At 50.0% G+C, this 25,622-nt stretch overlaps 9 protein-coding genes across 9 annotated transcripts; 3 read left to right on the top strand and 6 right to left on the bottom strand.

Moving 5' to 3' along the window:
* Window positions 1-218: 218 nt before the first annotated feature.
* Window positions 219-1,038, bottom strand: FOBCDRAFT_293355 (aminotransferase class IV-domain-containing protein; the record flags this gene model as incomplete). Its single annotated transcript, XM_031184337.3, has 1 exon — window positions 219-1,038. Exon 1 carries the CDS (start codon window positions 954-956, stop codon window positions 219-221), a length of 738 nt encoding a protein of 245 aa, XP_031039979.3. The 5' UTR covers window positions 957-1,038.
* An 856-nt stretch (window positions 1,039-1,894) lies between these two features.
* FOBCDRAFT_36249 (uncharacterized protein) lies at window positions 1,895-4,343 on the top strand. The gene is made up of 3 exons (XM_031184335.3): window positions 1,895-2,258; window positions 2,389-3,817; window positions 3,870-4,343. The coding sequence occupies exons 1-3, from the start codon at window positions 2,076-2,078 to the stop codon at window positions 4,118-4,120; spliced, it is 1,863 nt and encodes a 620-aa protein (XP_031039977.1). The 5' UTR covers window positions 1,895-2,075; the 3' UTR covers window positions 4,121-4,343.
* Window positions 4,344-4,813: 470 nt separating this feature from the next.
* On the bottom strand, window positions 4,814-6,401 carry FOBCDRAFT_36256 (t-SNARE). The gene is made up of 3 exons (XM_031184334.3): window positions 6,121-6,401; window positions 5,508-6,044; window positions 4,814-5,443 (listed from the first exon to the last, which is right to left on the bottom strand). The coding sequence occupies exons 1-3, from the start codon at window positions 6,193-6,195 to the stop codon at window positions 5,096-5,098; spliced, it is 960 nt and encodes a 319-aa protein (XP_031039976.2). The 5' UTR covers window positions 6,196-6,401; the 3' UTR covers window positions 4,814-5,095.
* Window positions 6,402-7,394: 993 nt separating this feature from the next.
* On the bottom strand, window positions 7,395-8,729 carry FOBCDRAFT_36241 (snoRNA-binding rRNA-processing protein IMP4). Its single transcript, XM_031184333.3, has 2 exons — window positions 8,637-8,729; window positions 7,395-8,578 (listed from the first exon to the last, which is right to left on the bottom strand). Exons 1-2 carry the CDS (start codon window positions 8,640-8,642, stop codon window positions 7,688-7,690), a joined length of 897 nt encoding a protein of 298 aa, XP_031039975.1. The 5' UTR covers window positions 8,643-8,729; the 3' UTR covers window positions 7,395-7,687.
* A 5,206-nt stretch (window positions 8,730-13,935) lies between these two features.
* On the top strand, window positions 13,936-16,391 carry FOBCDRAFT_161546 (glycoside hydrolase). The gene is made up of 2 exons (XM_031184330.3): window positions 13,936-15,837; window positions 15,887-16,391. The coding sequence occupies exons 1-2, from the start codon at window positions 14,251-14,253 to the stop codon at window positions 16,058-16,060; spliced, it is 1,761 nt and encodes a 586-aa protein (XP_031039972.3). The 5' UTR covers window positions 13,936-14,250; the 3' UTR covers window positions 16,061-16,391.
* Window positions 16,392-16,512: 121 nt separating this feature from the next.
* Window positions 16,513-17,820, top strand: FOBCDRAFT_36211 (uncharacterized protein). The gene is made up of 2 exons (XM_059612164.1): window positions 16,513-16,821; window positions 16,873-17,820. The coding sequence occupies exons 1-2, from the start codon at window positions 16,610-16,612 to the stop codon at window positions 17,579-17,581; spliced, it is 921 nt and encodes a 306-aa protein (XP_059467223.1). The 5' UTR covers window positions 16,513-16,609; the 3' UTR covers window positions 17,582-17,820.
* Window positions 17,821-17,909: 89 nt separating this feature from the next.
* On the bottom strand, window positions 17,910-19,483 carry FOBCDRAFT_134497 (eukaryotic porin/Tom40; the record flags this gene model as incomplete). Its single annotated transcript, XM_054704658.1, has 4 exons — window positions 17,910-18,059; window positions 18,123-18,863; window positions 19,076-19,198; window positions 19,439-19,483. 4 exons carry the CDS (start codon window positions 19,481-19,483, stop codon window positions 17,910-17,912), a joined length of 1,059 nt encoding a protein of 352 aa, XP_054560633.1.
* A 1,013-nt stretch (window positions 19,484-20,496) lies between these two features.
* On the bottom strand, window positions 20,497-23,308 carry FOBCDRAFT_223707 (uncharacterized protein). The gene is made up of 10 exons (XM_059609637.1): window positions 23,180-23,308; window positions 22,971-23,021; window positions 22,887-22,912; window positions 22,794-22,820; window positions 22,701-22,736; window positions 22,496-22,644; window positions 21,439-22,431; window positions 21,101-21,384; window positions 20,947-21,051; window positions 20,497-20,869 (listed from the first exon to the last, which is right to left on the bottom strand). The coding sequence occupies exons 1-10, from the start codon at window positions 23,203-23,205 to the stop codon at window positions 20,827-20,829; spliced, it is 1,740 nt and encodes a 579-aa protein (XP_059464931.1). The 5' UTR covers window positions 23,206-23,308; the 3' UTR covers window positions 20,497-20,826.
* Window positions 23,309-24,300: 992 nt separating this feature from the next.
* On the bottom strand, window positions 24,301-25,573 carry FOBCDRAFT_223701 (ubiquitin-conjugating enzyme/RWD-like protein). Its single transcript, XM_031184317.3, has 4 exons — window positions 25,186-25,573; window positions 24,977-25,137; window positions 24,896-24,919; window positions 24,301-24,840 (listed from the first exon to the last, which is right to left on the bottom strand). Exons 1-4 carry the CDS (start codon window positions 25,218-25,220, stop codon window positions 24,587-24,589), a joined length of 474 nt encoding a protein of 157 aa, XP_031039959.1. The 5' UTR covers window positions 25,221-25,573; the 3' UTR covers window positions 24,301-24,586.
* Between the last annotated feature and the right edge of the window lie 49 nt (window positions 25,574-25,622).

Raw genomic sequence — 25,622 nt, 5'->3', positions numbered from 1 at the left:
ACCGGATGAGCGTATACGAAGCCGTGCTGCCATGGTGGCTATCAACGGGGATCCCGTCATATTGACCCGACCCTCTCTAATCAAAGGAGCCGAATAGTTGCCGGAATGAATCCTCTGACACCGTTGCTAATCCAACATTCTTCGCCGTGGATCAAAGATTTGGAATCGATAACTTGCTCAGAGGCGAGTCCTCTGGTCGTAAATCAGCATTGAGACCCTTATTGGTCATTGACTGACAGGGAGTCATACCGTTCTAATGCCCAACGTCTCGAGGTTCCATCTTGGCCGCCATTCCCTTCCTCCCAGCTGAACTGGGCTGCAACGGGTGGTGTAACCCAATGGCCGGCCCTCCAGAAATAAGGCGTAGTAAATGTCCCTTCCATCACAGAACCGTCGTCTTGGTTTACGACCAAGACCTCTACGGGATCTGCATAACTAATGCCAGCACGCTGTCGGGCTGCGTCATACATGGCCCTCTTTGTAGTTTTAAAATGAGTATACTCGGACCTCGTCGTTGAAACCTGATCCAAGAGAACAGTATAGGCAGAACCCTTCTGTGGTTCGCTTTCCAGCGAAGGACGAAAAGGGTCTGGAAGCCGAGCTGGTAAGAGGTTCTGTATGGGAACCTCGGGTGTGCTGGAGTGCTCGATTCTGATGTCGCCTTGACGAGACACGACTATTCTAAGTTTCAAAGGTGTTGGATGAGATGGTCCTACACAGTTTGCAATGAGTTGAGCCAGATATGACAGTCCATCGTCACCGGATAGTTGATCTGCTGCGGACTGCCACCCCCAATGTGTCGCTGCCTTGAAGAGCCGATCGCGGTGAAAGTCAAGCATGTACAGAGGAGAGTTGTTCTCAAAGTTCCAGCCCTCACCACCACATCCCCGACTTTTTAGCTGTGCAAGTTTAGCGTCGTACCTCATAGAGGTGAAAATGGAGAAGTCGTCAGACATTTTTCTCAGTGCATGTTTTGGAGTTAGTTGGATATGACACTCAAGTTTTGAAAGGAAGTTGTCCTGAGTTGCATGGCTGAAGTTGTAACATTAAACCTAGAGGTGAAGAAGTAGGGCAGAATTAGTAATATGGAATTCGTATTGAACTAAAATAGCACACCAGAGCAAGTGAGGTTTCTGGTGACTATTAACATCTTCCCATCTCCATGGATGAGATGTCGAAATGATTGCCTTTAGATGCAGAAGCCGCTCTCTGAGCTGGGGAATTGGGTACAAGGCTTTGTCAATGTACCAGAGCCAATCATGATATGGATGCTGCATATACCAAATTTTGGCAAGGGACTGTTTTGACAAGACTTGTATTCAAGAGCCAAGCATTATGTATTCATGCCTAAGCATGCATGTGTACACTTCTCCTCCATATTTTCTATCGTGAAAGGACTTTCTAGATCGATCTCATGTAGGAGAGTGCCGAATCATGAAAGAATCCCCGCAACATGTCACCTCATAATTCGGAGGAATCGGCAGACCGCCAACCATCAAAATCAGGACAGGGATCGTGGGGAGAACAGAACGATTGGGTCAGTCTGTTGACCGCCAGGGATTATAAACCACGTCCGACTTCTATACCATAATCTCAAGTTACCTAAGTACTCAGGTAGTTTGTAGTTCACGCCAAAGAAAGATAAGCTAAGAAGTGCCCAGCTGAGTCTATAGCTATAGTACCTACTTGTCTGTTGAGACCAGCCCGCCGTCTGAGTGCCTCAGGCATAAGTCCAGAAGGACGTCACCAAACACATAGCGTCACTGTCAAACCTCACTCAGGTCTGGGCATCCATATCCAAATTCACTAAAGTTGGTGCTGATCGGAAAAACTTTCAGTGGACCCGGCCCGCGAACCTCCACTGTTCGCGCCAAATTTCAAACAGAGCCGTCAGCTTTTTCTGCGCGTGCCCAGCCCGCCGAAGCTACCAACTGTGATCTGGTTCTGTGATACTGCTCCGGTCTGCGCCCATACATCATCGGCTTCCCGACTCCCTTCAATCCCGCATCGACGGCTTCACTTCCATTCTCGCCCCCTGCTACGCCGATCCCCTTCAATAACCCACAGACTTCACAATGTCGGGTCCAATTCCGTCAATGGCTCCAGGCCAGCCAACCTACGTACCTGTCGACTCTTCCTCTGGCCTCTGGGAGCGGTTAACACATTGGGCCTCTGAGAACAAGACTGTCGTCTACACCATTGCAGGTGTTGGTATTGCTGTGACAGGTGCCGGTGTTATTTACTACCTCAATGATAACGTATGTGCCATTGCCACCGTCTCCATTTTGATGATGTCGGATATTTTTGCGGGCAGCTTGCGGCTCTGTATCGGATATCACAGCACTAATAATGAACAAACCTTGACTAACTTCCAATTCGAAACTGCAGAGCGGCAAAGACACAACACCAAAGTTGAGCAAGAAGGAGAGGAGAAAGCGAAAAGAAGCCGACCGCAAAGCTGATAAAGAAGCGCCCTCAAGTGGCCCCTCTCAACCCAAGCCTGCTTCTGCCGAGAGCGAGCCCGAGCTGCCCGAGGTCGATGAAGAAACTGTCTCTGGCCTCACCCAAGAACAGCGTGAAGAGTATGCCGCCAAGCTGAAACAGGCTGGTAACAAGGCCTACGGCGATAAGTCATACAACAAGGCTATCGACCTCTACTCTAAAGCCATTCTCTGCAAGGCCGACCCTGTCTTCTACTCCAACCGGGCAGCCTGCCACAGCGCTATGAGCGAATGGGACCAGGTTATCGAGGACACCACTGCCGCTATCAACATGGATCCTGAGTACGTAAAGGCCATCAACCGCCGTGCTACTGCCTACGAGCACCAGAAGAAGTACTCCGAGGCCCTCCTCGATTTCACTGCCTCATGTATCATTGACAACTTCAAGAGCGAGTCTACGGCCCAGGCTGTCGAGAGACTTCTCAAGACTTTCGCTGAGCAAAAGGCTAAGGAGATGATGGCTTCCCGACCACCTAAGCTGCCCAGCCCCATCTTTGTCGGCAACTACCTTCAAAGCTTCCGCCCTAAGCCTCGCCCCGAAGGCCTTGAGGACTCGGAAGAATTGGACCCTGATACTGGTAAGGGGCAAGTGCAGATTGGGCTCCAAGCTTTAGAGAAGAAGACTGGCGATGGCTATGAAGAGGCTCGCCAGGCTTTCGAGAAGGCTCTAGAGCTCGGCGATCTGGGTGAGCACGAAGCGCTTGCTTATAACATGAGGGGAACATTCCGGACCTTGCTAGGCAATCATGCCGAAGCAACACAGGATTTCGACAAGAGCATCGAGCTCGACCCCTCTATGACACAGAGCTATATCAAGCGTGCCAGCATCAGCCTGGAGCTGGGTGAGCCTGACAAGGCCGAGGCTGAGTTTGCCAAGGCTCTCGAGCAGGATAAGAACGACCCTGATGTCTACTACCACCGCGCTCAGGCCCATTTCATTAAAGGAGACCTCGCCGATGCCCAGAAGGATTACCAGAAGTCGATCGACCTTGACAAGGACTTTATCTTCTCCCATATCCAACTTGGTGTCACCCAGTACAAGATGGGCTCAATCGCTTCGTCCATGGCTACTTTCCGACGATGCATTAAGAACTTCCCTAAGGTACCTGATGTCTACAACTACTATGGAGAATTGCTCCTCGACCAGGGCAACTTCTCTGAAGCTGTCGAGAAGTTCGACACAGCCATGGAGATGGAAAAGCAGACCAAGCCCATGTCAATGAACGTCCTGCCCTTGATTAACAAAGCTCTGGCCCTGTTCCAGTGGAAGCAAGACTTTAAGGAAGCCGAGGCTCTTTGCCAGAAGGCCCTTATTAGTAAGTATTCTCCTACACAATGCAGCCAAATATTATCCTAACAATAACCTAGTCGACCCGGAGTGCGATATCGCCGTCGCTACCATGGCTCAGCTCCTCCTTCAACAGAACAACGTTCCTGCTGCACTTAAGTATTTCGAGCGCGCGGCCGAGCTCGCTCGAACCGAGGGTGAGATTGTCAACGCCTTGTCATATGCTGAGGCAACCAGAACACAAGTTCAAGTCACAGAGAAGTACCCAAAGTTGGCAGCCAAGTTGGCAGGTGGCGCTGGACCCGGTGGCCTTCGTATGGGTCCCCAATAAATGTTGTACGAGAAATAAACACCAATCAATGACTGGCCAAGGCGTGTAAAGTGTACGAATTAGGAGCAGACGAGAAAAAGGATGGCGTTGATTTAGGATGGGATGCGGGACATAACCACACTCTGTCCACAGAGGGAGCTTACCCAGCTGCTTCCTCACCAGCAAGTGAGGTCCAATGCTCTGCAGTTGGGAACTATAATGCACACAACTGAACCCAACTGTACCTGTATATAATAAGTGCTTCTCTTGTGTTTTTCTTAAGCATATCGGGAATTTTCGAGGATGGACGCAGGGCAGGTACTCAGCAGGCTTGGACATCGTTGGTGCATTGGAGGAAGAAAATGAGTCGTATTTCTTTCGTCAAGCCCTGCCCGATGACTTACTTTGTGAACCTGGTACTCAAAATCACTATGTAGACCGATATGATTGAACAAGCCTAAGAAGGCATGACATTAATACCATGGAATCTCTACTCCAATAGCCTCAGGCACTCCAGGACGTTTTCTGGATTGTGTTCCAACGTACATACATACAATAATGGCGATACTCATCATCTGTCTGCCTCTCCTCTCGTAATTGGAGACGGACCAGTAATCGTACAAGAGAAGCAAAAGGGATGAAACGCCAGCAGACAAAAACAAAGCAAAAATACCATCTGAGAATAAAAGCTCACATGAATCCGGATTTCTCATTAATAATAGTCAGGTTTATGAGGTGAGCTCCATCCTCTCCTCCCTGGCCCCAACAACAAGGTCCCTAGCGCTTCAGCGCTAAAGGGAAGAAGAATGATTAAATACGGGAGGCGGTATACGGATTAAAGACGTGTCGTATCCTCTGGTCTTGCGGGTAAAAACGGAAGAATGGGAACTTAAATGCGTCGTCGAGATATCTATGAAGGGAAAACGAGGAACAAAAACAAGCAGAGCATCAACATCATAACAGCGGCAACGGAGTCTGAGATGATCAGCCAGTCGTCTACTTGTTGTTGTTGGCCACAGAAACACCGACACCGACGCCCACAGCAATAGCGATGACGATGAGCAGGACGACGAGGGCACACCACCACTTGAGCTTGCGGCGGTTGGCGGCGTGCTTCTTGGCCACCTCGACTTGCTCGTTGCCCTTCTCCATGTGATCGACGGTGTTGATCGCATTGGTTTCAGCGGCCTGGATAACCGGCTCTTGCTGCTCGACAATGGTGGCGAGCTCCTGGTAGAGGATGGCAAGCTCGGAAAGAGTCTGCTCAATGCGCTGAAGTTCACTGTGACGGGCGCGAACATTACCGAGTACGGAGCTGGCGTGGCCGGTACGATTTGTTCGTAACTGGGTTTCTCATTAGCCATGCTGCCCGAGAAGGTAGCTGGTTGCCGCTGGGGGGATTACTTACAGCAGTCTGGAACACACCCTCGTTGCCCCAGTCGGCGCTGGCGGCTTCTTGAACCTCTTGCTCGGAAGCATCGGGGTTGACGATACGGTACTGACGGGCAATCTGATCGCGATAGCGCTGCTGGTAATCCCGCTCGATGCTCTGGTATTTGTCGAGCTCTGACTTAAAGAAGGTCTTGAGGGACTGCAGCTGGGTGTTCTTTGTGGTACGGGAGCTGTCATTGGTCTTTGCAAGATCGCGCTCGAGTCCCTTGATGCCGTCCTTGATAGCGGTGTTTCGGATCTGGGTCTGAGAAACATACTGCTCGAGGTCATGGTTGGCGGACCCATCGGTACTGCTGAGGGTGCGTTGGTGGAGCTGGCCGATGTAGTCGACGTCGTTGGTCAGACCCTTGATCTCATCGCGGAGTTTCTGCACGCGATTCAGGAATTCTTGCTGAGAAAGACTTGAGCTAGTAGCTGTAGCCTGTTGCGAATAATCCTGCATTTCATATTGGTCATTACCATGGGCTGGCGCGTCTTGCGCATAAGGATTGGCCTGCAAATCGAAGAATTCGGGTCAGCAAGATTGTGGTCAGTTCACGAGGGACAGGGGATAACAAGACTGCGCGTACCTGGCCATAGCCATAGGAGTTATCCTGAGCTGAGCCCTGCTGGTAAGGGTTTTGATTGTACTGATCGTAGGACATGGTGATCAATTATACTCGAACAAGGAAGCAATGGCGGGGGATGGATGGTGATGATGAGAGGAGCAAAAGCACTAATAAAAGGCTGGTGCTGGTGGTGAGAAATGATGAGATGAAGCTACCCGACCGAGCTTTAGTTTGTCTTGGCTTTAAGATCAACGTGGATTGGACAATATGGGCCGGGGCCGAGCGCCAGAACTTCGTGGCGCCTGTGGACTTTTGCGTTTTTGGTGGATTTTGAGCACGGGTCCTTCAGTGAACGGGTACGAACGTGACGTAGGTGCCCCGGCAGGTTTTGGGTCTGAAAAAGCTTGATCTTTTTGGTTGAACAGGTTCGAGAGAAATGAGTAAACAAAAACACCCTCGCTTATTGAGATCGCCAACTTGGTTAATGCTGATGTGGCAACTAGACGTTAATATCTGACAGAATGAATCATTCAAGTTCAGGTTTCAATTGCTGACCGAGAGGGAATTCACTCAGCTTATGTATGAAGGTCCTAAAACTGAACCCCGGCAGTATCGGATCTACCTAGAATCGTTAGATGCCTGCGTACGCAAGTGGCGGGTGTTCATTCGAACCAAACACGGAAAAGAAACAATGGGTAAGTTTCCAGAAATACACAGACCTAGCTCAAGGGTCTCTCGTCTTGTCGGTGATCCTCTCTCCGCCATCCAGCGATTACTACTCGTCAGCCATTGAGGCTATGGCTACAAACTGCGAATGCGAATCCCCCCATCTGCCCACTGAGGCTGAGCATTGATGTCCGCCGGACCTAAAAATCGGTGGACAGGACTATAATGAACCAGGCCACACAACACATTGATGAAGCATTACCAAGCAATTTTATACATTTTACAACTCACAACGGAAGATTAATGTTATGGAAAATTATTAGTGTTCTGTCCTGAATCTTTCCCCATTTCCCCCATGGTCAAGAAATGGTGGCTGAGCCGTTGAAGGTTCCATTGGCAGCGCCAAGGCACTGGCTTGATTCTAGATAGTTTCGATGATGGATAGCAACATGACTCCAATTGAAACTGCTGCGGTACAATAAACAGAACTGGTTCGTTTCAAGGGGATTTCGCCTCCGCAGGACTCAGCTTGAGACTCGCATCTTCCTGGAGTCTTTTTCGTCACCTTTCTCGCCTCAGTGCTGATGCTGGTCACCACAAACCAATAAACATCTTCCACTGTTGGTAGTCGAAGTCAGTTCTCCCAACACTATAGTCGCCATCTTCTCAGGGCCACCGCCTCATAATTTTGCACCGTAAAACTCCGAAACGCCAATTTCTTATTCCAGTTTTTATGCGATCATGTGTCGTCCCTGCTCACGATATGTTTCAACTCAATAAGCTACCCAGATCATATGATGAACCGTGATGCAGAGGCTGCCTAGCCATGCGATTCGAAGCGGTTTCATTTCGATCGGGCAGGAGGTGACCATGGCACGGCATCTCCAAGAGGATCGATGCTTATGGGAAATGTGTGATATTCTCACAAATAGTTCTTCTTCTTGGCGGTTCGTGTGTATTGCGTGAGGTGCCATTCGACGTCGCCATCCTTGTTGTCAAGGGTGCCGCTTCGAATCTCGAATACTCTCATTGTCATCCGTGGCCCGACTTCAGCCAGCTCAACGCTGTCGTATCCTGTCCGCACGAAAACATGATGCCTGACTTCAATGCTATCCTCGATGTTCTTGAATGTGACGACTCGGTTGCCGACCTTGTTTTTGCTCGTGATGGCTTCCCTGGGAGGAAAGACATGTTTCAATACTTTCACTACACGCTCACCCAAGCGACTTGTAAAGCCATCGAAGATGAGGTGAGGATACGACTCGCTCACTGTTCCTCGTACGCTTCCAGGAATATCGTGGCGTAAAACGACGTTGTGAAGAGAGAATGAGACAGTTGGACCGTGCGGAAAATGCGACAGTGTCAAAGCAGTTGGGGTGCCTCGATGTTCGTGAAGAAGGACGACGTCGGAGAGGCCAGCTGACTGAGCGGAGCGTACTAGATCGGGCAGGATGAGGTTTCCGCGATTGAGGCGCACGGCAGTGGGAAGAAGAAGTCTGATCTCCTTGGCGAAGGCTGATAGCCTAGCCGAGGGATCTCGTGAAGTCGTCACAAGAACGCGAGGATCGACAATGCCTGAAAGCTGAGCATACTCATCGTCCAGGTCGAGCTGCTCGTTGGTGGTGAGATCAGGTCGCGATTCGTCATACTGGTAGTCTTTGCGAAGTGACTTGTCGTTGGCAATTGAAGGATCCAGAGGCTTGCCAGAAGCCAAAGAAGATCTCAATTTGGCTCGTTTCTCGCTGATCTCAGCGTCCCTCAGAAGAAGAGCACGTCGATAGAGGTAATCGCGCCTTTGGCGCGCTTGTTTGCGCTATACCAATAAAATTAATATTCATAGAAAGAACATAGAAACTCCTATTAGAACTTACAATCATTGTTGTGGCGTCTGCCCGCTTTCACAATGTGATGCTTGAGCTTTTGCAACATGTATAAAATTTCTAGATTAGATAGGTACGCTACCACCCAAGAAGTCAGCAGCAAGAAAAAGTTCCTTATCGAGGCGGACATGATAACGAAAACCGCCTATCACGTGGGCGCAAAATGTCCCACCAACTGCACTTAGCAAAGAGGGTCCAGCTGTTCACCTGGATATAATTGTTCAACAGAAGCCATAATTTCTTGCCGCCAAACTTTGTGACGTGCGTTCTGTGACAATCCTTACTACTCGCCAAACCCGCCTGACTCCGAGTATATACCTCGCCGCCTGGCCATTCTTTGTACCGGCGCATTCGTTCCCGCGATGATGTGAGCCTTACCAGCGACTTGCAACTTCCAAACTCTTTTACTATCCGATCCGAGCCACCCCTGGGCCTCCCATACGGATACTTACCGAAAGAATAATAGCTCTAGGTGAGTCGCGCTCGCTATCTTGGCTGTCGAGGAACGTATTGGACCTCGCCATCGCCCACTGCGTCACCGCCACCCTTACTTTGCCCTGACGCGGGGCATTCAGCTGCTGATAAGTCTTTGTGCAGAAAAACTCTACGAGCCACCAATAACTTAAACAGAACACCAACATGGAGGGCGCCTTCACCCATGTTGGGAATCATTTGATATCCGACTCCGCTGCTGCCATCAAAGCTGGAGCCGATGACCTTTCCACGATCGACCCTGACGAGAGCTTACTCTATGGCAAATATGGAGATCGTAATGGCCGCCGCCGAGCCGATGATGATGATAACCAGACCGAGGCTTTTGAAGAAGACGACAATGATAGTCTTAACAGTGTCCCTATTGACGGACTCACGGGACTCAAATTAAAAGGCCAGGATGAAGAGAAAGAACTTCCAGCCCATGCCTGCGCGTAGGTTTATCTATGGCCTTGATATTTGAATCTGGCTGACATGGTTTTAGTTATTGCGGTATTCACTCCCCCGGATGTGTTGTCAAATGTCTCACCTGCAACAAATGGTTTTGTAGTGCGAGAGGCAACGGCACCTCGACCCACATCGTGAATCATCTTGTTCGAGCTCGCCATAAAGAGGTTCAACTCCACCCTGAGTCTACGCTGGGTGACACTGTACTCGAATGCTATAACTGCGGAACCAAAAATGCTTTCCTCCTAGGCTTTATTCCAGCAAAGTCCGATACTGTTGTTGTTCTCCTCTGTCGACAGCCTTGCGCCGCCAATACCTCTAACAAGGACATGAACTGGGATACATCACGATGGCAACCCCTCATCGAAGAACGAGCCTTTCTGCCTTGGCTTGTCGCGACCCCATCCGACTCCGAACAGCTCCGAGCCCGTCACCTTACGCCCAATATGATTGCCAAATTGGAGGAGATGTGGAAGATCGAGCCTAAGGCGACAGTGGTTGACCTTGAGAAGGCAGCTAGTATTGATGACGACCCTCAACCTGTCTTGCTAAACTATGACGATCCTTATCACTACCAAAACATTTTTGGACCTTTGGTCAAAATGGAATCCGACTACGACAAGAAACTAAAGGAAGCGCAATCAGAAGATGGGCTCCTCGTGCGCTGGGACTACGGTTTGAACAATAAGCATCTAGTCAGCTTCAACCTCCACAAAATCGAATCCGGAGATGTCAAGCTTGCTGTTGGTGATGAGATGCGCCTGCGTTACAAGGGCGAGCTGCGATCTCCTTGGGAAGGGGTTGGTTATGTCATCAAGATCCCGAATAACCAGTCTGATGAGGTCACCCTGGAGTTGCGCAAGACTGGAAACGAAAAGCTTGTGCCCACTGACTTATCCCACAACTTTTCAGCAGACTACGTTTGGAAAGCGACTTCCTACGACCGCATGCAGTTGGCTATGAAGACATTTGCTGTTGATGATATGAGTGTATCTGGTTACATTTTCCACACGTTGCTTGGCCATGAGGTCCAGCTACAGGTCATGAAGACAAACCTGCCTAAGAAGTGGTCTGCCCCTGGTCTCCCTGATCTCAATCCAAGTCAAGTTGGTGCCATCAAGGCAGTTCTTCAGAAGCCCCTGAGCTTGATTCAAGGTCCTCCTGGAACTGGCAAAACTGTCACATCGGCTACCATCATTTACCACTTAGCCAAAATGAGCGGAAACCAGGTCCTCGTATGTGCACCTTCCAACGTCGCCGTCGACCAACTCTGCGAGCGTGTTCACCGTACAGGACTCAAGGTTGTTCGTCTCACAGCCAAATCTCGCGAGGATGTCGAATCATCTGTCAGCTTCTTAGCTCTTCATGAGCAGGTGCGCATGTCGGAGCACAACAGCGAGCTTGTCAAACTTTCCCAGCTGAAGAACGAGCTTGGCGAGCTGTCCAGTCAGGATGAGAAGAAGTACAAACAGCTTACCAAGATCGCTGAACGAGATATTCTCAACAACGCTGACGTCGTCTGCTGCACATGCGTGGGAGCTGGCGACCCTCGTCTTTCGAAGATGAAGTTCCGAAATGTTCTGATTGACGAATCGACTCAGTCGGCGGAGCCTGAGTGCATGATCCCTCTTGTTCTTGGATGTAAGCAGGTCGTCCTTGTTGGTGATCACAAGCAGCTTGGCCCTGTTATTATGAACAAGAAGGCGGCCAAGGCTGGCCTTAACCAGTCGCTTTTCGAGCGCTTGGTCAACCTGAAATTGTCGCCTATCCGGCTCAACATCCAATACCGAATGCACCCATGTCTATCCGAGTTCCCTTCCAACATGTTCTACGATGGTAGTTTGCAGAACGGTGTCACTCATGAGAATCGCCTTCGAAAAGACGTCGACTTCCCTTGGCCGGTCGGAGAGATGCCCATGATGTTCTGGTCTAACCTGGGCCACGAGGAGATTTCTGCCTCTGGAACTTCATACCTCAACCGCACGGAAGCATCCAATGTTGAGAAGGCGGTCACTCGATTCTTTAAGGCCGGCGTTAAGCCCGCTGACATTGGTGTTATTACTCCATATGAAGGCCAGCGAAGCTACATCGTGACTACTATGCAGAATTCAGGAACCTACAAGAAGGAATACTATAAGGAAGTCGAGGTCGCATCGGTTGATGCATTTCAAGGCCGTGAGAAGGACTTTATTGTTCTATCTTGTGTTCGATCCAACGATAATCAGGGCATTGGGTTTTTGTCTGACCCTCGTCGTTTGAATGTGGCCTTGACTCGAGCCAAGTATGGCCTCGTCATTCTGGGCAATCCCAAAGTTTTGTCCAAACATGAGCTTTGGCACAATCTTCTTGTTCACTTCAAGGATCGTAAATGCTTTGTCGAAGGTCCGTTGACCAATCTGCAGGCATGCTTGCTCCAGTTCAGCCGACCCAAGGTCAGCTATCGTCAAAAGAATCAGCAACCGCAGTTCGGAGCCGGCAGCTATTCCAATGGAGGACGTTTCAACCCCCCTCCATCTGGTCGAGATTTTGATGCAGGCTCCATGGTTTCCTACATCCCCGATGATGTGTCTTCCGTTCATGGCTCTGCATTTGGAGGTGCCTCTCTTAGCAGCGCTTTCCCTCCCATGTTCTCGAGCTTCACTCCTGATCAATGGCCTGGACTTCCTGGGGTCACTGCCCCAGGCCGAGGCGGGAAGAGCCGTGGACGTGCTACGGAAAGCATTGCAGGTGAGAGTGTGGCCAACTCCGAATATACGGATGCATCTTCTAGTGTCATCGGAGGTAAAGGGGTCGGTCAGGGCGGTGTTAGTCTGGGAGCGGGGCTCCACGACGCTGTCACGGGCATGCGGCCTGTCTCCTATAGCCAAAGTGATCGGCTCAAACAGTATGTTGAGAGCAGTGGACGCATGGTTCCTGGAAATGGTTATGGACGACGCTTTGATGATGACGAGAAGAGTGTCAGCACGGCATTCCATAGTCAGATTGGAGGAGGCTACGACTGAAGGACAACATGAGCACTACGGGTAGATGATTCCAATTTTGCATCCCGAGGGCTCTGCTGCACGACTTGTCAGCACCGCCGGATCATTGAGCGCGGAGGGAGGTTCACTTTGTTGTCTTCTTGTGAAGTCTTCCCAGCAAGGCTGACACCTCCAAGACCACCCATTTCTGTGGAGACCGTGCCGTGTCCGTTTCATGGGTGACGCCCGGCTGGATAGGCCAGGGGCAAAGACATGGGAGTTGCATTGCCAGAGGCTCAACCTACAGCGGCCTTTACAGGGTCGTAGTAGGCCCGGCCTGTGCAGATTGTCTTGATCTTGAGAAAGCAGTGCAATAGTGGAAGGGTCAAGGGACGTGGTGATTAGAAGAGTTGTTGAGAAGTGGCTAGCAACGAAAGACTGCCTTCAGATATCGTTATATGAGATGAGATGTTGGAAGAAACGCCATATATATAATACTGGCAAACTCTACATCGAAGAACTCGTGGGTCACTCACTTGTTTGGTGTTTTGGCACCCTACGTTGAAATTCCGAGTTGGCCTTAGTCAGTCTTTACCAGATAGATAACAAACTTGAGCCGTTCTTTTGACCTTCAACATCCTATGCAGGAACAAGTGACTTCCATATGCAGGTGAGTTCTTGTGAGGCAAGGGGTGGTTCATGGAATGTGAAAAAAGCATCCCATGGGCTTTCTAAACAAGGTGGCATATTCCAGGTTGACACTCCACTGTGTCTTTAACCAGAATACCTACTGTGCTCAAAATACCTGAGGTATGCCAGCATAATATGTGGACGTCGAAATTGCCTTCATCTGGACCATTTCTGTTACTCAGAGGAGAACCATAGAAGAGTCAGGTGTGTGAGACGTTCAGCCATCCAATACCTAGTACCCTTTACAGGGGAAAGCAGATTGGGTCAGGGGCTCGCCGGCTTGGGATTTAATGGCTGCAGTACCTACTTTGTTAAGTGTGAATGGTTGTGGTGGGGGACAAACTATTGGGGCCTGGACCATTACACCAAATCTCGATATCTACCTGGGCACAAGGTACTTATATACTTATATGAGATCACACTCCTGCCACCCCCAGTCGGGACAGGCTGGCTTTGTCATAAATTGTTGTCAACGGACACGGACGGGCGTCCATGGACTTTGTATTCAATTGAGAATCGTTACGGTCGCAATTGTGAACACGATAAGCCTATGGAGAATCGTTCAGGATTTGTTGTATGTACATGGCTCATTAGCTATAAACAACTAACGCAAGCCTCCCCCCTTATAGGCGCATATGCAACCCTCCCTTGGAGTTGGCGGACCTGGCTTCCACTAACAGGACCAATGTCACTCCCTTATTCTTGTCTCTCTATTGAGCCTCCACGCTTGCGCCGCACATTTATTTAGTGAGATACAAGACATTCCCTACCTAAGGCACCTTAAGGTCGGTCGGTACTGTGCCTGATTACTACTACTTAGATAGGTAACATATTTCTCATGCAAATTAACTCTTCCCTTTTCCCTCCCTAACGTTCGCTACGCGGTGCTTCCATTATCGCCCTTCACGTCGCTCCTTTGATCCAATTATTCTTCATCTACCTGCCTTTAACCAGTTGAGATAACTACATCATTTCGACATCTAACCGTTTCACCCCGTAATGCACATATCATAACCATGTTAGCCACATTTCAAGGACGACCAGGTCGTCGCTACATTAGCCTCTTTCTCTTCATCGCTATCACATGGTTCCTGATCCATAACTTTCGCCCCTACGAGCGCTATCGTACTGTGAGAATTGGCACATATGACTATCTTCCGAGCAGCTACGATTGGAGCAAGCAACAGGTCTTCCACCCGGTTGAGGATATCAAGAGCCCACCGAACGGCACGTTTAAACTACTGCCGCGAATTCAGAAAGAGCGCGCCGAAGACTATAAAGAAGATAGCGAAACCACGGCTAGGAAAGCAGCCATCAAGCAAGCATTTACCAAGAGCTGGGAAGCTTACAAGAAGCATGCGTGGGGCTGGGATGAGCTCGCGCCCGTGTCCCTCCGTGGAAAGACGACATTTTCTGGTTGGGCTGCCCAAATCGTCGATGCCCTCGACACTTTGTGGATTCTCGATATGAAGGATGAATTCAAGGAAGCCGTCAAGGTTGTCGCCATGATCGATTGGTCGCGGACTGGCGACGACTACCTCAATCTGTTCGAGGTGGCTATCCGTCATCTCGGTGGCCTCCTCTCCGCCTACGAGCTTTCTGACGAAGCTGTTCTGCTCGGCAAGGCCATTGAGCTAGGCGAAATGCTGTACGCCGCGTTCGATACCCCCAATCGATTGCCATCCCACTGGCTCTATTTCAAGGCTGCCAAGAGTGGCTCCCAGCAGGCGGACGAGTCTATGTCTGGCGCTGCGGGAGGCTCAATGTGCCTTGAGTTTACCCGACTGTCCCAGATCACTGGCAACCCCAAGTACTACGATGCTACTGAGCGCATTAAGCAGTTCTTCTACCGCAACCAGGACAAGACCAAAATTCCTGGCTTGTGGCCCCATGTTATGAACTACCGCGATGAGAAAGTTGGTGAAGCTCGCTTTACCCTCGGCGCTGGTGCAGATTCGCTTTACGAATATTTGCCCAAGATGCATGCTTTGTTGGGTGGCCTGGATCCTGAATACGTTGAAATGACCACCAAGGCACTCGATACTGCTGTCAAGCATATTCTATATAAGCCTCGTAACCCCGGGGACCTGGATATCTTGATGTCTGGCAATGTTTTGGCAGGCGAAGAGGGTAGCAAGCCTGAGCTAACCGCTGAGATGCAGCATTTGACATGCTTTGTCGGTGGTACATATGCTCTGGCTGGTAAACTCCTTTCCCGGAGCGACTTCGTTGACCTCGGCTCTCGTCTCACCGCTGGCTGTGTCTGGGCATACGATGCTTTCCCCACCAATATCATGCCCGAAATCGCTCAGCTTGAAGCTTGCGAGTCCATCACCAGCAAGTGCCGCTGGAGTGACAAGCCTGTAGAGAAGAAGGATAAGCTCCCCGAGGGTTTCATTCGTGTTCGAAACTCAGAATACCGCCTGCGCCCTGAGGCCATCGAGAGTGTGTTTTACATGTGGCGCATCACAGGCGACGATGTCTGGCGTACTGCCGCTTGGCGTATGTGGGAGGCCATCGTCAAGCAGACCGAGACCCAAGAGGCTTTTGCTACAATTAGTGACGTTAACAAGAAGGGTAGCGACAAGCGTGATAACATGGAGGTAGGTCGCGCTCGCTCTCAAACCATTGACAAAAACTGACTTTCGCTAGACATTCTGGATGTCAGAAACAATCAAGTACTTCTATCTCACCTTTGATGATCCCAACGTTATCAACTTGGATGAGTGGGTGCTCAACACTGAGGCTCATCCCTTGAAGCGCCCCAAGGGTGAGGAGGTTGAGGCTCCCAAGAAAAAGACAACGTGGTGGAAATTTGGCCATTAATCTACAGGCTTTCACCCGGTACAGCTATGGGATATTGGTGTTTTAATGGGCTAGTGTAACAAGTGCATGGTTTTGTTTTTCTTGGTATACGAAATACTTGTAGTAATGACCTTTTCATCCTCCAACATTACTTCCTACGTTTCTCAAGCAAGTCTACGTCAAGTCTATACCGAGTTGCCTTAGGATATCGAGAGAACAGTGTGCGTGGGGGTTTCCCACCGGATCAAAGTCGAATATGAGCTACTGAAATGATCTATATAAAGTCAATGACGATTCAGAAACACTCTATCCTGCAGCAAATTGATGTCATTGAACCATGAACACATTCAACAGCACCTAAGGTACCTTGGGTAGCTATCAATCATCCCGCTACGCGCATCACCCCGCCTGATGCATGCTATTTACCTTCAGAGATTACATCATCGAAAATAAGAACCTACGCCTCCCTCTCACTTACACGAATCTTCTGCAACATTTCTAACGGAGCTTCTCTAATTTCTCCTCTACCCTCTCTACCTAGTTATTCTCTTTCCTCGGCCGTAATGCGGCATGCCGCTGCGTCCCTCTTCCTTCTGTAGCCTACGCCCCGCGCCAATTCTTTCAACATGTAGCAATAAACTGCTCCGGTGTCGGACATCAAACATCGCCGCAATTGGGCTGCGAGCTCAGCAGCGAAGGGGGCGGCATGATGAGGTCGCACATAAGAATCACTATGAGAGGCTTAATATAAGGCACGATGCAACGCCCGCTGAAATAAAAAAGTATTGCCCCTACCTGCGATGCTTGCGGAGCGCGGAAAGCTAACAGTTCAGGTCTTTCTATTCTCTTTCGAAAACCCACCATCCCGATGCAAATCCATCTGATCCAACCGCATCTTCGACGTTCTCCCTGATTTCCGAATCATATACTGTTCTGTCTGACAAGACTCGCCGAGCAGCCTACGATCGCGATATCCTTCGTTTGCACCACCACCCACCACAAACTCACTCCCATCGCGGCTCTTACCACTCTCATCAGCCTGGCGGTCGCGCACCGTCAGGTTTAAGTCGCAGGAGAGGCACCTTTCGCGGTCCGCCGCCTAGCTTTTACCGCAGCGGAGGCTGGGGAGAGCAGGCAGATAAGCGTCGCAAGGCCCATGAAGAGAGTACAGGTGGTGGAAGCACATCACCACATGAACAAGGCGGATCGCATAGTCGTCAGAAGAGCCCATGGGGTGATCCTTTTAGTCATGAGTCTTCCCATGGAGGAATGGGACCTGGTGATGACCCTTTTGGACATCAGAATGATGTTCCTCACTTCGACAAGGCGGGACATACGCGAACACATCGGAGAGAGGACCAACGGCGCAAAGATAGGAGGCAAAGGCGCGCGATGGGTGATGATGGCATTGGCTTTGAGCCTCAGGCAACCATCACAGGCCATTTTATCATAATATCGGGCATTCTCGCCACTGCGATATTGGCGCCTCTCGTATATATTCAGTTCATGAGCATTGGGCAGCGAAAAAAGAACAAGAGTTAAGCAGGCATACGCTACAGACAGGAAGATCGGGTGTGTCTCCCGGAGAATAAGTGTCATCATGAGGCTTTGCGTTCGTCATCCCTAGGTTTTAAACGGTACCATTACTTCAAAACATTTCATAGATGGGATCTATTCCTCGGCAGTACGAGAAACAACTTGCCATGATATCATCTTCGAGATTTTTTATTTGACATAATCTACATCCCCGGAGACCACCGCAATGCAAGCCTGAAAGGTACAAGGAGCTGCTGAGGGGAGAACAGCTCTGAAGCGGATGTTTTAACGAGGGCTTTCTGCTATTGGGAGATTCAATACTTCTGAGAGAAATTTAGCCCTCGAAGGTGAAGCTAGCACCGAGCTTGTGGGTAGCTTGGTCGAGCTTCTGGGTGTCGAAGGAGCCACCTAGACCCAGGGTGACGCCCTCTCGGAGGAGGACGTTGTAGGCAAGGGCAGCAATACCACGGTCGTTGATCTTGACCTATATTTTGAAGCACGAGTCAGTCACGCATTTCCACAGCATCCCGAATTTGATTGTACGAACCTTGGTGAAAGAGACAGGGTCGATGCGGTACTTGCTGGCAACCTCAAGGCCGACAGCGTTGCCGGTCTTAGAGTTCCAGGTAGCCTTGGCACCAGCCTCGACCTGTGAGTTGACCTTGTGGTAGTAAGAGGCAGCGAAGACGCTGAGGTTGTCAGAGGCGGTGATGGCAGCGCTGTACTGGGGAGCAGCGTAGCCAACAGCAGCGCTGTAGGCGGTCAGAGCAGCCTTGTTAGCATCATAGCCAGCGGAGGCACCAGCCAGGAAACCCTCGTGGCCGACAACGGCGTCGACATTGGCAACAGGGCCCTTCAGGAGATCGAAGAAGGCACGGCCGTGGAAACCGGGTTGCTTAAAGTGGAGGTTGAACTTGGCTCCCTTAGCGGCGGTAGCAGGGAGGAAGTTGAAGAGACCCTCAAGCTTGAGGCCCTTGGCGAGGGAGTCGGCGACCTCGATCTTGGTGTCGAGAGCATTGGCGGTGTTCCAGGTCTGGGTAAGGGTCAGGCCTGTACGGGAATAGAACATTAGCAGCTGAGCATAGCCAGGTTGAAGAAACGTCGCAAATCCGACCGGCCAGCCTGATTTAGGCCCGAGGATTCGCGAGACGCTGAGAGAGGGGAGATTCTGTTTGCGGTGGGGTTTAGGTATGGGTGGTGGAGACGGAGATGGTGAAAACGAAGAAGGTGTTGAAGGAAAAGATGGTGATGTCGTACCGGTAGGCTTGTCGGTATATTTTCCCTCAATCTTAAGACTAAAGTCAGTAACCTGAAGGCAGAAGAAAGAACGTCCCAAAAAGCAAGGCCGTTTTCTAGTTTCGATAAGAGCTCGTTTGTGATGAAGATGTAGTGAATCGAGTTGGTCAACAGCACCAAAAGCCGCGGTTGACCGAACACTAGCTTCCGAACCCCCGAAGAACAACGGCCTGCCATTGAGTTTGCGGAAACGGGAATACTTACAGCAGCAGAGGTAGCCTTCTCGTGGCTCGACTTGCCGGTAACCTTGAAAGCAACACCGTTGGGGGCGGTGTCCTTGAACTCGAAGGTCGTGGCAGAGAGATGGTAGAAATCCTTGTTGAGGAGCTATGAACGGCGCAAGAGTTAGCAGAGCTCGTGGATATGAAGAATCTGTAGTAGCAATTGATTGTGCGGAGCACATCAATGCAATAGGGGATCTTGAGACTGATGCTCCAATTCACTCCATGGTATAAGTTCCGAAAGAGCGAGAAATGAACTGCTCAAGTCTCGGTATTGTCACAACCCAAGAAATCAAAACAGAGAAATGAGAGGTGTCGAGACGACGGAGGGGAGATAGAAGCATACATCGTTGGCCGGCTTGGCAATGTCGGAGAAGGCGGGGACAGACATAGTTGCGGTGGATGGTATCGGAAGATATAAGTCTCAAAGGAAGGTTGTGATGAAAATGAAGTTGGAAATTCGACAGAGATGTGAGAGAAACGAACGGGGTAGGAGAGTGGGAGATGATGGAGCCTAGCAGAAAACACTTGGGATCGAAGACTCACACAGGGCTGATCTCCTGCACAGGGTTTTCTTGTTGGGGAACCCCGCTGGAACCAGCTCAGGCTCAGTGCATAGCTAGGGAAGCTCTTGTGTGCTAGGCTCTGAAGACGCCCTGTGCGGCGCCTCGCAAGGAATTTGCACAGGGGTAGCCCAAGTCGGCTGATGTCGGGACTGTGTCACATTGTCACTTGGCCGGGTGATAAAAGGCAACTTTTAGCTGGAGATCATGTAATTAATTTAAGCAGTATCCCCCAGAGCCAGGGCCCACGTGGAGGGGTAATGAACGATGGCAACGAGAAGCGTTAGTCAAAGAGGAGGGAAAGAAGTCAACTGGATGATAGGCCACATCCATTTCCCGAGGAGACAGACCATCTATGATCGCAACCTCAAATTCCCTAGGTTGGTATTGCTTGATCCTCTCGACTTCAGGCTTCGTACAGGTGCCGCCTTGTAGGGTTTTGGGGCATCAAGTCCATGCAATCATCTCGCTGCCCAACGAGTCCTTCATCATCATGTCCATTCCATATCCCTTATTCAGTTTGCATGTTGTCAACGCATGAACAGCTCAGAGACTAACAACTAACAACTCATGTGACTCCATCACTGACTGACCACTACTAGTAGTTGAAACAGCACCTCAGACCCATTAGTTTGGTAAGTAGGCAAGTAGGGTGAAGTACTACCTATACCAAAGAAGTTTTCTGATAAACACTTCTCCTAGAAGCCGTAGATTGAAGGCCGAAGTCGACGTGTCCATGTCCGGCTTCATTCTCGTCTATTGGTCCGTCGGCCACACCCTCTTTCCGGGCATTTCACGTCAAGACCCTTCATGCATAAACAACTCAGGACGACACATTGCACCTACTGCCAATTTCAAACTGCTGTGAAACCGACCATTCACCGACCATTCACCGACGCTTCGACTACGCAAATGATGCGATCCTTTGTTTCTAGAACTTTTGTCTTTATTTTTCTTTCCCAAGTCCCTATCTTTCCGTACCTTTTCCCATCATCATTCCACGGTTAGTTGGTAAGCAAGATCCAAGACGCCTTTTCTCTTCTTCCAGGAGAACGACACCCAGACATACACTTCATATTCGTTTGGGCCAGACACCTCTGATAGGGTAGTGTAAGTTACAATGAGGCAAGTAAGCTTGCTGTGCTTGATGTTTGCTCGATTCGCTATATCATTAAGCCGCGTTATCATATTTGGCGTTGTGAGTGGAAATGGCTCTGCAACAAGACATTAGCAAGCGTGTTTCCTTTTGGACCACCGACCATCCAGCTCTGGGGATAGAGAAATTACGTACCGGCCACTGGGGTCAGTCTGCTTGGACCAAGTGGGGGTCCAGCGCATGACGGTCGACGCGCAGTGAGGGGGGAAGTGCTCATCAAACATGCATCGATACCAGTAACTATTCATTGTTAGTCTTATTCAACTGCACAAAACCGGTCTCAACGTACGCCTCCTTGGTATCTGGAATATCGTTACCCCACTCAGGCTTGGGGTTCTTCATCATCTCGTCTGTCACCTGCTTCTCGGCGTTGTCCTTGAGTGCGTCGATCCAACCGTAGCCGACACCATCGGAGAACTGTTCCTTCTGTCGCCAGAGGATGTTATCGGGGAGATAGGGCTGTTCGTCAGGCTCGTCCGAGGTGTCGAAAGCCTTGCGAATGATGTACTTCTCAAGCCTGTCCTTGGTGATCATCTTCTCTTGAGGATCGATGTTCATCGATGTTTCAAGGAACTGTTATCACTCTTAGTTTCTGGGGAACAACTACTGCAATAGAACTGAACTTACCTCCTTATCGAGGAAGGGAACACGAGCTTCAAGGCCCCAAGCAGAGGTGGACTTGTTAGCTCGCAGGCAATCAGCCAAGTGCAGGTTCTTGACACGGCGAACTGTCTCCTCGTGGAAAGCCTCCTTATCAGGGGCAGCGTGGAAATACAGGTAGCCACCGAAGATCTCGTCACTTCCCTCTCCACTCAGAACCATCTTGATACCCATAGCCTTGATCTTTCGTGACAAGAGATACATGGGGGTGGAGGCTCGGATAGTAGTGACATCGTAGGTCTCAAGGTGAAAGATAACATCTGAAAGAGCGTTGAGACCATCCTCGATGGTGAAGGTCATGACGTGGTGCTTGGTACCAAGGAACTTGGCGACCTCAAGTGCGGCCTTGTTGTCCGGAGAACCAGGCAGTCCGATGGAGAAGGAGTTGAGCTGAGGGAGGTATGTCAGAGTATCGAGGTGATCATCATCGTCAACGCCGACGAGACCCTCACCAGTGTCAGGGTTTTCAACAGGGAGAACGTTGCCGTTAGCCTCAAGAGCCTGTTTTCGAAGTCTGGTCACCTCACGCTGAGCGATGGATGCTGTCAGACTCGAGTCAAGGCCACCAGAAAGGAGAACTCCGAAGGGGACTTCAGCCATGAGTCGCTTTCGAACAGCTTTCTCAAGAGCATGTCGGAGAACCTTGTAATCAACGGGGTTGCTGGGAACCTTCTTAGGGTCCCACCAAGAAGGCTTAAAGTAGCGAGTCGTCTCGCCAGTCTTGGAGTCGTAAACGTGACCGGGGGGGAAAGCAACTATCTTATCACAAACGCTATGCAAGCACTTCAGCTCGGAGGCGAAGTAAACGGTTCCGGGTTCCTTGGAGGACCAGCCTTGGTAGAAGGTGGTGATACCAATAGGGTCGCGGGCCGCAATTGTGCGATCTTGCTTCTTGTCGTAGAGGACAAAAGAGAACATGCCATCGAGGTGGTTGGGGCAATCGGTATCAAACTCGGTGTACTGCAGGAAATCTGTTGTGAGCTTGCTATTCTTCCTTAAGCCATCCATCAATTAGTCCTCTTACCAGGGGAATGATAACTTCGCAATCAGATGTGGTCTTGAAGTGGTATTGCTCCTTGAGGTTCTTTCGAATGTGACGATGGTTGTAGATCTCACCGTTGACAGCGAGGATGATGCTGTCGTCGGCGTTGGTCAGGGGCTGGGCTCCAGACTCTGGAGGAATAATCGTAAGCTAAAGGATGCATCTAGGCGCAAGACTTTCGACTTACCAACACCGACAATGCTGAGACGCTCATGGCAGAGAACTAAACAAGAGAGTCAGAACCAAAAGCTTTTGTGCTTTGATAGTCAATTGGGCTTACTAGTATGGTTGGCGATCACGCTTCCACCTGAACATTCTACTTTAGTACTTGCGACCGTGTGAGGGCTGCAGCATTGGTGTTGTTTTTACTTACTCCAGTCGGGGCCACGGTGACGGATTCTGCATAATTCAGGTTAATTCGGAGGGTTGTGCCTTAGTCGACCATTGTGATACATACTGCTTTGCGAGCTTCAGGGCCGTGGGCTTGAATTTTTCCACGTCAGGATGACTACAGAGACGCAAAATGTTAGTCATGCCATGATTCTTCGTTTCCTCCTCCGACCGCGGGGTGATTTCAATTCCAATCCCAATTGATGGCGGGGTCCTCATGCCCCTCCAAACCACCAAAACAGATCCATGTTCATTTTCGCAAGGGAGGGAGCGTACCGATGACAGGCGAAGATGCCACACATGTTAGCGGTTGCTGGGAAATGCGCACGTTATGTGTGTATCACGAAGGGGAGTGCTTGAAGAAGAATGGTAAGAGGAAGAGAAAGGGCGAGGCAAGATTAATATTTAGCAGTAGTTCGGGCGAGAGAAAAAAGAGGAGTCATAGCAAACTCCACACTCCTTCCGCCGGCACAGAACAGGCGACAAGTACTAAGATACCTACCCTCCATGGGTACAAGAATAGATAGTACCAGTACTTCAAAGCCGCAAGGTTATTAGCGGTTAACGGCCGTGGCCGATACAATCATATGGAAGTCTTTAACTTGTTAAGGTTATCCACCAAATACTCCGCTGCGGACGCGGATGAGCATCTCCCCACTACCATAGTGACCAGCCTGCCAGCATGAGTGAAGATGCCGGGCCAGTTCATTTGTGCTGTGAGGATCTACACAATTTGGCTCGTTTACTTCAACTGAAATCGAGTCTCCATCTTCCTCGCTTGTAAGTGGACGGAAGAATCTGTCCCCTGATAGATAACGGCTTTGCCGTTCTCCGGCGCAATCATGTCAGGCCAAGCCAAAATATTTTTGAGGTGAGTAAATCTCCTGGCCGATTTCGGCTTGTAATTCGGCAGACTTAATTGGCAGCAGGAAGTAGTCCAGCCCTTGAGCTTGTGCGTTCCTGGCCCAGTTTACATAATCTGAATAAACTTTGACTTACGGACTTGATAAGGGGAATACAGCGGACATGCGGTTCTTGATTGTCATGTCACAAGACCAGAGTTGACAAGCTCTGATGAATTTAATAAAAACTATGAATATGTCATCGAGAATGAAGATCAACGTATATTTATCAAAACATATGAGATACTCTATAAAAGAAACTGTTCTCCAACACGGACATATAAAGGACTCCCCGTCAAACCTTTCCCACGACAGGTTTCACACGCAAGACATCCGCTCTTGTTTGCGACGTAACCGAATGGGTGGGGCATATCCCGACAACGCAGCCGCAAGTGATTCACTCGCCGATGAAGACCCAGGAAATACGAATCGATAAGGGTAGTGGCTCTTCGACAGTCCCGAGATAAATGGTTTCTTTACGAAAAGAAGGCTTTCACGAATTTCAAAAAAGCGCACTATCGCAGTGAACTGCCTGCTCATTCCCCGGTATAAAAAGGATTCTGATGACGTTACGCTAGCACCTATCTCCTGCTGTATTGTCAAGCTCTTCTTGTCATACTGTGATATATAGCATGCCTCCGTAATGCGTGGAGTCCACTTCATAGACTCTGAGTAACTTTCCGCCTTGGTATTTCCCTATAAACGCCGTAGCCTGAGGTGCCTTACAAAGAAAATTTTGGTCTAAAAGGTCTCTTCTCTCCCAACGCCTCCGAACGTTTCATCAAGGTGTGGGGTTCTCGCGAACCGTACGGCGAACTCGCTTCTCGTACTCGGCACGATCTCTCTTGAAGAGGTTGTATGCCTCCGCTTGGGCAGGTGACTCGGGGTTAGGATCGTTGAGAAGGTCCTGGATACCAAGAAGGATTTGTTTGACGGTGATCGCAGGCTTCCAGGCCTCCTCTTCGTTGAGGATGGACAGGCAGACAGTTCCTGAAGGGTACACATTGGGGTGGAACAGCGGGGGAACAAATTTGCCTACGTTTATAATTAGCAAGGCGGCCTTCACACATTGTGGTTGAAAGGTCTTTACACTTGGGGGGCTTTGTAGGGTACTCTGTGTTGAACAAATATTAGCGCGGTCCAATCAATATCGTGTGGTGTTGGCACTTACCATCAGGGAAAGCAATGGTCAGCTTAAAGAGTCCACCAGACCAAATTGTGTTCTCTTTGCCAGGGATTCCGCATTCCCAATTTTTGACATCGAGTACACCCTCTTTGGTACGCTGTGGCTTGGCATAGAACCCGAAAGGATGGTCTCGTCGCCACTGCTTCCTATTGAGATTTCAGTCAAGTCCGGGGACTATGCAGTACAAATCTCACCTCTCCTCTTGTAATCGGTTCTGGCAAAGCGCCATGATTCCGTCGTTCAGCGATGTCGATCAGAGGTGGGACGAGGGCGGTAAGATTTGCAGGCGAAGAGTATGAGAAGAAAATATTTGTCGAGAATCGCGTGAGAGATCGGAAAACTGAGGTGCGACGCGAGTTGCGGCAGGATAAAGAGTCACTGGATAGGAGCTTGCACAGCTCTGACGGCCAAGCTTTCCGTTGTTGGGTGAGGAAAACGCTTCAGAGGGGAAATATCTGACAACGAAAAGAAACAAATCGAAAGTCAGCTCGAAGCCGGGACCTATTGTTTGCGCGACCGTGCCCGAGGTACAATTCACGAAACGACGTCTTGTTGATGATTCAATGCACAGGCCAGAACCTGTTGTCCTTGGTCGAAAAGACGCCAGTCGGGGCATGGATGCCTTTCCGGC

This window comes from Fusarium oxysporum, chromosome V (assembly GCF_013085055.1).
Source record: "Fusarium oxysporum Fo47 chromosome V, complete sequence".
Classification (NCBI taxonomy): Eukaryota; Fungi; Ascomycota; class Sordariomycetes; order Hypocreales; family Nectriaceae; genus Fusarium; species Fusarium oxysporum.
Note: the sequence above shows the minus strand (reverse complement) of the source record. Positions and strands in the feature narration are given on the sequence as shown.

Bases quoted from the DNA above. Each gene is read 5' to 3' on its own strand.
- FOBCDRAFT_223701 (XM_031184317.3), bottom strand. From the start codon at position 25,220: ATGGCGCTTTGCCAGAACCGATTACAAGAGGAGAG. The intron at 24,920-24,976 runs GTAAGTGCCAAC...TGTTCAACACAG, and splicing joins GACCATTGCTTTCCCTGATG to AGTACCCTACAAAGCCCCCC. The intron at 24,841-24,895 runs GTAAAGACCTTT...TTATAAACGTAG, and splicing joins CCCTACAAAGCCCCCCAAGT to GCAAATTTGTTCCCCCGCTG.
- FOBCDRAFT_36256 (XM_031184334.3), bottom strand. From the start codon at position 6,195: ATGTCCTACGATCAGTACAATCAAAACCCTTACCAGCAGGGCTCAGCT. The intron at 6,045-6,120 runs GTACGCGCAGTC...TTCGATTTGCAG, and splicing joins ACTCCTATGGCTATGGCCAG to GCCAATCCTTATGCGCAAGA. The intron at 5,444-5,507 runs GTAAGTAATCCC...TGAGAAACCCAG, and splicing joins AGGGTGTGTTCCAGACTGCT to TTACGAACAAATCGTACCGG.
- FOBCDRAFT_161546 (XM_031184330.3), top strand. From the start codon at position 14,251: ATGTTAGCCACATTTCAAGGACGACCAGGTCGTCGCTACATTAGCCTC. The intron at 15,838-15,886 runs GTAGGTCGCGCT...GACTTTCGCTAG, and splicing joins ACAAGCGTGATAACATGGAG to ACATTCTGGATGTCAGAAAC.
- FOBCDRAFT_36249 (XM_031184335.3), top strand. From the start codon at position 2,076: ATGTCGGGTCCAATTCCGTCAATGGCTCCAGGCCAGCCAACCTACGTA. The intron at 2,259-2,388 runs GTATGTGCCATT...TCGAAACTGCAG, and splicing joins TTTACTACCTCAATGATAAC to AGCGGCAAAGACACAACACC. The intron at 3,818-3,869 runs GTAAGTATTCTC...ACAATAACCTAG, and splicing joins TTGCCAGAAGGCCCTTATTA to TCGACCCGGAGTGCGATATC.
- FOBCDRAFT_223707 (XM_059609637.1), bottom strand. From the start codon at position 23,205: ATGTGTGGCATCTTCGCCTGTCATCG. The intron at 22,737-22,793 runs GTAAGCCCAATT...TCTCTTGTTTAG, and splicing joins CGTGATCGCCAACCATACTA to TTCTCTGCCATGAGCGTCTC. The intron at 22,432-22,495 runs GTAAGAGGACTA...GATTTCCTGCAG, and splicing joins GCGAAGTTATCATTCCCCTG to TACACCGAGTTTGATACCGA.
- FOBCDRAFT_36211 (XM_059612164.1), top strand. From the start codon at position 16,610: ATGCCGCTGCGTCCCTCTTCCTTCTGTAGCCTACGCCCCGCGCCAATT. The intron at 16,822-16,872 runs GTATTGCCCCTA...CTAACAGTTCAG, and splicing joins ACGCCCGCTGAAATAAAAAA to GTCTTTCTATTCTCTTTCGA.